The sequence below is a fragment of the Castanea sativa genome, chromosome 7 (genome assembly GCF_040712315.1).
Source record: "Castanea sativa cultivar Marrone di Chiusa Pesio chromosome 7, ASM4071231v1".
Lineage (NCBI taxonomy): Eukaryota > Viridiplantae > Streptophyta > Magnoliopsida > Fagales > Fagaceae > Castanea > Castanea sativa.
The window spans coordinates 2,503,223-2,515,537 of NC_134019.1; the positions used below are offsets into that span (position 1 = coordinate 2,503,223).

The following is a 12,315-nucleotide window of genomic DNA, read 5'->3' on the forward strand; positions in this document are numbered from 1 at the left end:
CTTTCTTCTTTTATTTGTACCAGATGATTAGCTGTCAACCATTTAATTGGGCTTGTATTAGTATTTATTATTTAATTATTTTTTTTAGGGGGACTTAATTAATTTTGTAATGGGCATGTCTGCCACTCTTCCGGATTTTACAAGATATATATATATATATATATATATATATATATATATATATGAAATTTAATACATAGTAAATGGACTTGGGCTGTTGGGCATAAGTTAAGATTAATTTAAATATAGACTAGCACAAAAATGTTATATAAGTATGTGGGTGTATATATATATTTCATCTTTTCTCTAAATTAAAACAATTTCCATGATGTTATCAACTCCTTGATTAAGAAACTTGATATTTAATTTATGTTTGCTTATAATTTAGTATTTCTTTTTTTTTTTTTTATGAAAGTTATGATATAAAAAATACACTTGAAAGATAAATCTCAATATTTATTTTGAATATTTTAGTCAATTTTTCTACTTTTACTAATTAATGTATTTATTTATCTTTAAAAAAATTATTAAATTAATTATGACGTCATTACGGTTCATTAGCTTATTTGCTTATAAAGTTAGTTTTGATTATTCCTGTCGCTACTGCAACGGTAGAAAGAAGTTTTTCGGCAATGAAATATATAAAGAATTAACTGCACAATCTAAAGGGAGATTAGTTGATGAATGATTTCTTGGTTGTGTATATTGAAAGAGATATAGCTTCTAGCATTGATAATAGACTATCATGCAACGATTTCAAAATATGAAAACTCGTAGAAGACAATTGTAAATTTTATGTATTTACGTTTTTTTTTTATTATTGTTGTTGTCAATATAGAATTTCTCTTTTTATTAGATTGTGTAATTTATGCTTCTTAAGGAACACCCTGAAAAAAATCTGGAGCCGCCACTGACAAGGTACTCGAGCTTGGTGAGCTCGAGTACTGTAGAAATAAAATAAACAACATTTTATGTTTATGTTTATTTGTCGATAATCCCAACAAAAAAAAAAAGTTACAAGGTACTTGAGCTTGGTGAGCTCGAGTACTGTAGAAATAAAATAAACATTTTATTTATAAAAGGTACTCGAGCATGTTATACTCGAGTATTGTGTTGCATGGTACTCGAGTATACGAAGCTCGAGTACCACATTATTTTTTTTATTCTCCAAATTTCCACCTCAACAGTGCCACGATGGCAAAACTTCTAGGAACTCGAGTGTCTTAAACTCGAGTTCCAAATAGTACTCGAGTTTGGCAAACTCGAGTTCCAAATGGTACTCGAGTTTGGCAAACTCGAGTACCATAAAAGTGATATTTCCCTATTTAGTTCCGAAACAGTGTTTTTTTGCTAAAAATTTCTGAAAATTGTGGTATTGGGCCATTTTGGCCCCTATTTGATTGAAAAATTATCTTATGAGACCATTTTATTGATGAGAGAAAAATATTAAAATCTACACTACCAATGACATTATAAATACAGATCATCAAAAAATTCTATAAATAACAAAAAACATTTCAGTTATGGGTTTTTCCCATCATACTGTAGTTACAGAGAACCAACATAATACCTTGATTCCTATCTAATTTACATCTTACAAAAATTGGAGCCCCCAAATAAAATTACCAGGAACAAAAAAAAATTTCAGAACCTGTAGGATTGCACATCTCTGAGTTGATGTATTAAAACAATGTAGAAAGTTTCTCCTTTACCTGCTCTTTTTCTTGCTGCCTTTCTTTTGACTCTTTTTAATCTTCAAGCCCCTGGTCGAGAGTGCACTTGAGACACTCTTGCCTTCAAGTTTTTTCGTCATCTTTACCACACTTGCCATTCCTTTTCTTGCGGCTGCACGATGCTCAGGTCTACGGCTCATCATTTTGCGATCAAGCGGCCAATATGCATATGGTTCAAGCTTGCCCTTCTTCTTCAAGTCCCCACCTGCCTTTTTGCTAGAGTACTCACTACCAGTGTATGCCCAACCGGAGTCTGATGTTTTCCTGCGCTTCTGGTTTCCCTTCGAGGAATTTGCTGACAAGTGACTATCTGCTTCACTCTTTGGATCATAATCAGTTTCAGAAGGAGTTTCCTCCAGTTCTTCTTCCTCACGAATAATCAAGCGCCCTTCAGGGTCCAGTTCTGGCACATCCGAATCTGCCTTTCGCTTGAGATGTTTTGCTCGAAGAGCTGATAATGTTTTTTGCCTATCGAGCAAGTCAAGTGGCTCATCCTCAAGTTGGTCAAGTAAGTGTTCAGGCAAGCTCACACCTGCTCTTCTCTTAGAGCTGGAGAGAAAAATTGGATTTTTTATGACATGAAGTAAAAATTGATACAAATACGTAGGTGACGTTCAATGAAGCAGCTAACAATATAATTACAAGAAATTATCTTATTAGGCCAGGACAATTTAATTGTCACGCTTTTTTTTGGGGGGGGGGGGGGGTTACATTGTTCACGATTGGACTGAACCTTGTCTACTATGAGATCCCCAGACAGTCATTGACCTACACACATTCATCTTTGACAGCCCAAAATGACATTCTCCAATCAATTATGTAGATAAAATGAGCAGACTCAAAGGTCCAAAACTGACCGTAATGAAGCTGCTTTGGATTTTCTCTGTGAAGGAGCCTTGCTCTGTTGACTAGTCATTGTCCTGCCATCCATATACTCAGCATCACTTCCCTCAGTTTCTTCATCACCAAAATCAGAAAATATTTTTGTGTGATTCCATCTGCTTAGCCTGAAAAAAAAAAAACAGATAATTACAAAAGTCACCAATGTGCAGATGAATTAGTGAGTCTAGTGACTAAAAACAGATGGATTCTTTTTTTTTGGTGCATGAATTTGAATTTGTATGACATTGATTCACATAATGGCTGTTCACTACTTCAATAGCTCCCATAGTTTACAAATTGAAGCTAATTCTTTGATTTTGCATACTATGCGAGCACCAGGAGCCAGATGCCTCGGTGCTAACCTAGCTACGTATAGTCCACAGAGACTTCTGGTACAGAACACATGGCAGTTGCCACACCAGCACAGTGACACTGTGCCTACTAAATGAAACTAGAAATTGGATTGTATTAAACATATATCAGAGGCATTGAATTCATCTAAACATCAAGGGCAGAAGCACAAAGACATGCATGTTCATCTTCACATATGTAGTATATGTATATACATCTATGAAAATTATATTACAACAGATTGAAACCTGGACGTTGTTGCCTTTGATAGTTGAGACCTTGCTTCTGAATTAGCCCTTAGTTTCTTCTCATTCCGTTCCTTGATCTGTGTTTGACAAGTATCACATAAATCAGAAACAATTCCCACTTAGGTTTTTATTCTAGCATATGATGACTTTCCACCGACCTTCCGTATATTAGTAAGGAGTTTCATGTGTTCCTCAGGCATTACAGCCTTAACCGCTTCCAGACCGCATTTCTTAATAAGAATTTCCAGGAGAAGCTTAACCTGAAAACAATTCAAAATTATCCAAAGAGAACTTGAGATGATCAGTATAGGAACTCAGCCATTTGCCACAGCAACTGAAGAGAGTAACAAAATTGCTGAATAACCTACTTTAGCTTTAAAGTGGATTTTGGTGTTATCTTGCCACTTCACCACACCTTCCACCATGCTCCTCAAGTGCGTATGCAACCCTTCAGCTTCTGATTTTGTCACCAATACCTTCAACAAACCTAAATTAGCCTGCATTGAACAACAATAAAGGATGAGTTAAGATAAGATCAGATAGAAAGAGAGAGTAATAACATACTCCACAAAACCAACTATAATGAGAATAAATTACATATCTCAAAGGACAGGGGGAAACCTTATTTATTTCTCTATTTTTTCTCTTAAGGAGGAGAAATGCGGACGGCAGTACATTCCAAGCAGATGAAACAAGATCCGAGAATTCGTAAGCCAAGCGAGCTAAACCTCTAATAGCAGCACTAACCATGTGAGGTGTCTCACCAGCAAGTCCTCCAGCCACCTTCAACCATAAATAAACTTTGCTTAGTAAAGTTCTAAAAGTAAAGTTTACCACATAATCAAATTCAAGATGACATTTTAGTCAATAGCAAAAATTTGTTTTATGGCTTTTTTTTTTGTATTAAAGGCAAATTAACAGGATATTTTTGGCATTTCTAAAAAGTATCTAAGCTTCCAATCAAATTCAAGATGACATTTTAGTCAATAGCAATATTTTTGTTTTATGTTTTTTTTTTTTGCTATTAAAGGCAAATTAACAGGATATTTTTGGCATTTCTAAAAAAGTATCTAAGCATCCATTAAACAGTGCAAATGCTATGATCAATTTTTAGCTCAAAAAAAAAAGGTGCCATGATCAATTTAGTAATGAAAATTATGAAACGGTTCGATCAGTACCATGTTAAAAAATTGATACAAGTTGTCTCTATTTCCGCCTTTCTCTTCATCGCCACATGCATGGCCAATTTCAACAAGAATTTCATATGCTCTGTTTCTTGTTTTTTTATTTACCTGCAAGAAAAAATTACAACAGAAGACAGATAATCATATATTAAGAAGAAATTTCAGAAGATATCGTGTGTGTGCATGTGTCCAAAGATTAAGGATGAATTTAAATAATAAGGCACCCATAATAATCGCACCAACCAAGAAAAAGGATGGGTAAGGGGGCAGGAGAGCTACTTTGCTAACACATGTACCTCTTTAAGTGCAAGAATTATTTCTGTTAGGAAAGACATAATAATGTCACGTCGCATCTGCTCTGAACCATCCTGTAAACAAAAGCATAAATTCTTAAGTCAACATTACGATGCATACTTATCAAGTTTAAACCTAGAGCTATTTTAGTTGTGATATTAAGTTTAAAAAGAATCTCATCTATCTTTAACTACCTTGCAAACATGGACTATTATAAAGTACAGGCAATCAAGTCTGTAACGCTTAGCAGAAAAATGGCATGAAGGTAGCACTTCAGTCATAAGATTATGCATTTCCTCGTGCTTTGATGAGAGATACTCATTGCGTTTCTGCCCACACAAATTCATAGCAAAGAGATCCATCACTTAGACAATATCTAAAATACACAATGACAGATGGTAAAATTACAACTTAAAAGCTCCTGCAATGGCAAAAAGAGACATACCATAAGAATAACAGAAAGAACTTTGTATGCCTTCTTCTGTATCAGACCATCGACATCCTGCAGTTCAAATACTCCTAATTACCTCACCCTTTCTGAAGTAAAAAACTTTGATTTTGAGGGGTTTCCTCCATAAACAGAAAAAAGGTAAATTCACTAGATTATATAGAATCATTTACAAACCTGTAATGCAGGCTTTATTGGAACAAATAAAAGATCAATTTCTTTTGTGCTCAGACCAGGCAAAAGTGAAACTGCCAAGTCAAATAGCCTAGCCCTGAAGTTAAGATGAAGGAACAATTGCAATGTCAAATATTGATGAAACCCAAAAAGTGTCCATTTCATGAACAAAAAAGAAACAATTTCAGACTTTATAATTGACAAATGATGCATAATAGACCAAAAAGCCATCAGAGATTCAGAAGCATGGCCAAAATGTAAAAAAAAAAAATAGAATGAGACAAAAATCGATGAAAAATTAACACCTCAAAAGTGACAGCGAATCTTCATTTGACACACCATCAATTCGCATAGAATTAGAATTTCTTGAATTTTCTGGTTTAGCAGCCTGTTGAGTAACTCTCAAAAGCTTCTGCATCGTAGTATTAAAGAACCTCGATACTACTTCTTTATCTGATATGGAAGCAAATTCATTGATTGTGGACTGCATGGTGCAAACAACATTATTAGAGCATTCACATCAAAGCTATTAAAATTAGGTAAATTGCTATTTTAGCAACAACACTAAAAAACTCACTACATCAAAATTGCTAAATATAAAATTTTTTGCCATCTATAGCAGTTTACTGAAGCAACAGAGTTATAAAAATAAATAAATAAATTTATTGGTTTCTCTCTCTTCTTTCATTATTTTACATTTTCTCTTTTCTCTTTCTTCAGACATCTCTCTCTCTCTCTCTCTGGCCGAGCCTCTCCCTGCATTCTCCCCCCTTCTCTTAAATCTTTTTTTCTTTTGGCAAGGGCTATTCAAGCTCATCTTTGTACCTACCGGCGACACAAGGTCCAGTGGTTGGCACCCTCACATCGTTCCGATTATCATTTCAGTTAGCTCCTCTCTGACCCTCCTCCTCTCTTCCTTGTCCCTCTCTCTCTCTCACAGTGGTCAGATCTTTGTTTTTGTTTTTATTTTTGTTTTTTTGGTTGGTGGTGGATGCTGTTGTGGTTTTGGGCTTGTGATTTGGATGTGATTTTGGGGGTTCCGGTTGTGGGTGGCAGTGACAGTGGCAGTGATTGTTGTGGCTGTGGCAGTGGTGGAGTGGGTTTCGTGATGGGTGGTGGCTGGTATTTTTTTTTTTTCAGTGGTGGTGGCTGGGGCGGCTACGGGTGGCTGGTGTTTTCTTTTTTAGGTGATGGTGGCTGGGGTGGGTATGGGTGCCTGGTGTTTTTTTTTTGGCGGTGGTGCCTGGAGTGGGTATGGGTGCCTGGTGTTTTCTTTTTTCAGTGGTGGTGGTTGGGGTGGGTTTGCTGAGACAGAGAGGAAGAGAGAGAAAGAAGCATATATGGAAGAATATAAAAATAATATTTAAATTAAGCAGTAAAAAAATAAAACCTTTGATGTTGGTGTATTGTAAAATGAGGTGTTAAAATAGATAAAATATTCATTTGAGTTGCTAAAAGCTAAAATTTTTAGCTTTCTTACTGTGAATCCTCTTATAAAATTTACAATAATGCTAGATGCTAGAACCTATAACAATTTTTAGCTTTAAATCAATATAAAGTATATTATGTTACAGTCCAGCCAGCAATCTTAAAGTAAATACTTTGTCCCACTTTCTAGGCTCAGAAGCAAAAGTTGACACAAATAAATAAATAAATAAGTGCACACACAGACACATGTTATATCTCTATATATAGTTAAAAAGAAACTTAAAAATAGAATCTATTCGCCTGGCGACCATGACAAATGAAGCAGAATACGCAATTGAGATAGAATAAGTACCTGCAAAGAACCACCATCATCTTTTGTAGATTGCAGGAAGACACCAGACAAAACATTTAAAAATTCACGAGCAGATGACCTAAGTGCATTCAAATTATCTGCTGCCACCTGTGGGGTATAATGGGACACTGCTCGCTGTCTGGCAGTACCTTCTTCAAGATCAGGCATCTCATTTTTTTGTTCCATAATTCTCTTATTCTGTTGAATAAGAATCTGCAAACTGGAGCATACTATTCCACGAGTATCAGGTTCTTCCTGAAGCGCACTGCATAAAGCTTTCTCTAGATCCTTGAAATTTTCAGCAGTATCCGAAGGATAATTGCAAAATGAAGGCAACAAGGACCACAAAGAGTAGACAAGTCCATTTGCCCTCATTGACGAAGAAACTTGTCCTTGTAGCTCAAGCTGCCAAAAGTCAAACAACTTAGCAAATGCCATAAAGAAAGAGACAAACAGCATCTAATTTGTATAAAAGGTTTCATACCTTTTGAGATTTCTGCTTCATCATTCCAACCATACCCAAAATGGACTCTGTGAAGAAGCTTAAACGAGCACCAACAATATACTGCTTCAGAATTGGAAAGAGCCAATCATTTGCCTCAGATAGCTTTTTAGCCTCCAAATTAAGAGGTACAAGGCCCAAGAAAGTTTCAGGTCCTAATGCACCAATAGCTGATCCAAGGCATTCATGCAGCTGCATATTGATGAATCAATTTTGTTAGTGCATATTGCAAAGTTGAAAACTATAAAATAAAAGCACGTAAATAGGGTTGCTTCCACATTATCTTCAGCAAAGATATGCATAATAGCAGTACAGTCTGCAGCTAAGAAACTGTAGCTTACTACTGCCAATGAGTGCCATACATAAAAGTCTTCAAACCAGCTGATGTATGCATCTCCATCAACAAACCACAATAATGGATCACAACAATACTGAAATCTATTTAAAAAGTAAAGCACTATACAGTTTGCAAGTATCATTTGGTCATTGCATTATGTCCCATTAACAATTGCTATTGGATCAAAAGGCTCCAAAACTCTTCCGGAAGGTTATAACCCAAAAATTTAATCAATATCTAACAGCAGGTTCTACATTTTTGCTATCTAGCACAAAATGGTTATGATTGAAGAATTTAAACAAGGACCAGCAGATCTCCCAGAAAAAGAGGATGCAGAGCTACAGGACATTTTCATAGTAATCTCTAAACAATATATAGCAATCAAGCAAAGATATACCAAATGAGGAACAAAAATCCAGTACTCCAAAAAAATGGATGGTATGTTGTTCGAATAGCAATCCTATATCTTCAATTGAATCAACTCTCAACCATATCCATAGGTTTAAATCAGATATGGTGATATTACGATCAGTATAGGTATAGTATGACAATACTGACAATTAGAAAAATAGCACAATACCTGCTTCCTGAAAGGAAAATCTTCATCAGGTAACTTCTGCATTTTAGCCAAGCTGCTAAGAATCCCCCTCAAAAAGTAAGAAGAATAGTGCCCTGTATGAAAGAAATTCGATAACAAAATAATATTATAAAAACTTAGACCTATATGTATAAAAACAAACATATGACACACTAGCCAGCAGGCTTGTAGCCTGATTGGCACCTAGCCCAGTCCCCAAATCCCATGTCATGGTTTGACTCCCCTCCCCCCCCTCCCCTCTCTCCCCAGGGGAAAAAATAAAAAAGTGTACAGCATCCTAGAAGATCAAAGTACAAATTAAACAGAAGTGTAAACCATCTGATGAAAGAATGAGGGAGATCATCCCTACACATAGGATCAGATTGCTTAATCTTATTACAAATCTATGTTTCTGATACAATGAGCTGGGAATCAATAGTAATCTTAAAGTGAATAGAACTAGAACAAAATAAGTTAGATACAGCAACGGGATTACCTAATTTATCAAACATAGTCGAGACAACTCGAAATGCGACATCCCAGACAGCAGTATAGTGATAGTCAAGTAAGCTTTCAATAATTGCACATACTTTTTCAATGATAGTAGGTCCAGTCCTCCTTGAATCATTGTGTGCATTCATCAAAATCTGATCCACTCCTTGTTTTATCAAGCTTTCATCAATGCAAGCATTTATCAGACTCTTAAATGCACCCATGGCTGCATATACAGCCTCCTCATGTTCGGATGCCAAAATATCTGCCAATACAAAAGAGAGAAATACACTAGCAGATTGTCACTTTCGTTTGGTTGAGTCAAACAGATATTAAAAAAAAATAACATGAAAAAAGGTTCTATAATCTATGAAAAAAAAACAAAATTAAATTTAAAAAATAAAAACAGACCTTTGAGTGCATTGAATACAGCAGGAAGCTTTGTCACACACATTTGCCTATCAAGTGAATACACTTTAATCATTCCAACATCTAGCAAGCGAGCAGCGAATGTCATGGCATCTACAGATGTCTCAATTGTGGAGACAGATAGGGCTATTGAGCTTAACAAATCGAGCAATGCATCAGGAGAAACATCTAAGGCTGGGGCAAGACAAAGTGAATACAAACTATCTGTTATTCGCCTTGAGACTACAGGTTGATTCAGCTCCAATAGACTTTTGAAGTGCTTGAGGATGCTAGTTGTGCACTTCAATGACATATATGGAAGGCACTCTTTCAAGGCATCTAAAACAAAAAGGACCTCCTGTGCTCCTTTGTGACCTTCGTTGTTGTTCACATTTGATCCACCAGCAAGCAGAAGAGACCTTTCAAATATCTTTGTAATGCCTTCACTTGCTGGTCCCAGCAACGACGTTTTCTGAAATCTTGATAAGACATCTCGAAGACACAGATGTGATTGCCTTCTCACCTGTTCAAAATCAAATTAACACACAGCTTCAAGGGTTAAAAACTAAATAGCACTGATCATCCTAAATGTTCAAAACCCATATAATTTTTTTAGAAAGCGAATCATATATATTATATTAAAGTCGAAACACAATCAGAATCCAAATTAGTTTTTAAATATTTCTTGATTTTGCCCCACGTTTCAATTTAAGTTTCTTAATTTCAATGACAAGTGACTCATTCATAATACTCAGCATGAAAGCCGAGATGATCACTTCACTTTACTCACCTAGGTAAGACCACCTCATCATCACTATTGTTACGCACAAGTTACAATCTAGTTTCAATTAATGGACCAACATCCACATATCCTTTGTAGTGTGTTTGATGCGTAATCATATTGAGGTACAATTCCTTAGGTGTTGTACTTAGTTTCCCCAATTAAATTCAACTACATGGATAAACAGTGTTTACACACACACACACATAAGTGACGGTATTTTATTAAGAGAGAAGACTAATTCATGTTCACAATGATGAACACAAAGTAACTCAAAAAATTACAGAGAATTATACACAAAATGACAAACGAAGTGAATCATTGAACTCGAGAATGGAGTTGATATGTGTAAAACCCCACACACAAGGCCAACTACACAGTTTGAATCAACAAGGATTCCAACTGAGCCATTGGTTTCTTGGTATCTTCAAAAGTGCGGCTATTATGTTCCCCCCACAAACAGTGTCATCTTGTCCCAAGGACAATTAAATTAAATTCAGCATATGTGGTTCTTTGGTCAATGCAGCCAAATTGTTGAATTTAATTAGAAACCGAAGGTAAAGCGCTGTAACTAAGTTTTACCAACAATATATTTGTCCCAAAAATACCTAATTGATATTGTGTAATAACCAGTCCAAAAGATTATAACTAGCAGAATACACCAAATTTACATTCTTTTCTCCATTTCCATCAACAACCCATTTAATCTAAAATCACCGAATTGCCCATTATGTGACTTATTTGTAAATACAACCACATTGTTCAATTTAATTAGGGAACCTAAGTTTTTCCCATAAAATATCGTCCGAAAGACCTGATTGAAAGTAAAGGTAATCTTTATGAACTACTTAACTAAGTGGTTTCTAGCAACCATTATGGAACGGATGTCATAAGTTCAAATTCCTATCTATGACCAAAAGAAATGTGAAATAACAAGTCCAAAAGATTCTAAAATTTTCATAATACACCGAATTCGCATTCTTTTTCCATTTCATCACAGAATAAACAGTAAAATCACATAATTTATAACTAAACAAACAAAAACAAAAAAACGAAAACCCAATTAGTAAAACAACGACCTTGGGGCGCTCATCGATGACGAATCCCAATAGAACACCGTACAATTGAGAAGCTTCAGACCAGGCGAGAGCGTTGTTGTCACCGACAACGAACCAATGCGAAACGCATTTCAATCCAAAAGCTGTTGCGGCGGCGGGTGACAACGACGACGACGAGGGCGACGACGACCTCAGCAGCCGGAACAAGAGCTGAGACAAGAACTGCCGCTCCTTGTTGAGAACGGCGGCGGAGATTCTGGGGAGCACGAGGTGGAGGATGATGAGGAGCGGCTGGATGACGTGGACGGGAGGCGAGGCGATTGGGTCGGCGGCGGCGGAGGAGGTGAGGCGGTCCAAGGAGGAGCAGGCGGCGGCGAAGTAGGCGGCGGGAGTGGAAGGGAGGGACTGGTCTTTGAGAGTTTGAGAGATGTCGCCTATGACTGCGCAGAGGTGTTGGTGGTCTTCTTTCAAGGACCTGCCGAAGCGAGAGTGGATCCAATTGCAGAGGTCTTCGTTGGGGTTGGTGATGGTGAGTGATTCTAGGAACAGTGTGGGATCCTCCATTTCGATGCCCTCCATGGTTTGCAGCAAAAACCCTGGCTTAAAGTTGGGGGGAGGTTGATGAAAGTGATGACAGGATCAGCTAGGGTTTTAGAGATAAAAGAAAGAGCGGTAACTCATTTTATTATTATTATTATTATTATTATAATATATTTGCCTTTAAAAAAACTGGTTTTTTTTTTTTTTTTTTGGTAGATTCCAACTTACTTTAAATTAGCTTAATTAGATTTCTTTAATCCATCTCGGTTAAAAACATTGCGAAATATATAATTTTGTTCCACTTTTATATCTCTTTTCTTTGAAAACACAAAAAACATATAAATACAAATTTGGGGTTTTTTTTTTTTCCTTAAAAATTTTGAATACGAACCTCCTAAGGTTATATAATGCTTTGATTCATGGTTATGTCACTTTTTAGGATGTGATTAAATGGCCAATAAGCTTACAATCTTAATAGTTTTTTTTTTTTTTTTGTAAGAAAAAAAATGGTTAAAGGAAGCTACTG

The 12,315-nt window shown here is 36.1% G+C and overlaps 1 protein-coding gene across 1 annotated transcript; it reads right to left on the minus strand.

Annotated features, from left to right (window-relative positions):
- Window positions 1-1,477: 1,477 nt before the first annotated feature.
- Window positions 1,478-11,897, minus strand: LOC142643359 (uncharacterized). Its single transcript, XM_075817947.1, has 18 exons — window positions 11,271-11,897; window positions 9,414-9,933; window positions 9,007-9,267; window positions 8,514-8,605; window positions 7,579-7,788; window positions 7,095-7,499; window positions 5,620-5,798; window positions 5,318-5,411; window positions 5,138-5,194; window positions 4,887-5,021; window positions 4,695-4,766; window positions 4,393-4,506; window positions 3,836-3,997; window positions 3,583-3,711; window positions 3,373-3,474; window positions 3,215-3,291; window positions 2,591-2,740; window positions 1,478-2,282 (listed from the first exon to the last, which is right to left on the minus strand). The coding sequence occupies exons 1-18, from the start codon at window positions 11,826-11,828 to the stop codon at window positions 1,709-1,711; spliced, it is 3,891 nt and encodes a 1,296-aa protein (XP_075674062.1). The 5' UTR covers window positions 11,829-11,897; the 3' UTR covers window positions 1,478-1,708.
- Window positions 11,898-12,315: the final 418 nt, after the last annotated feature.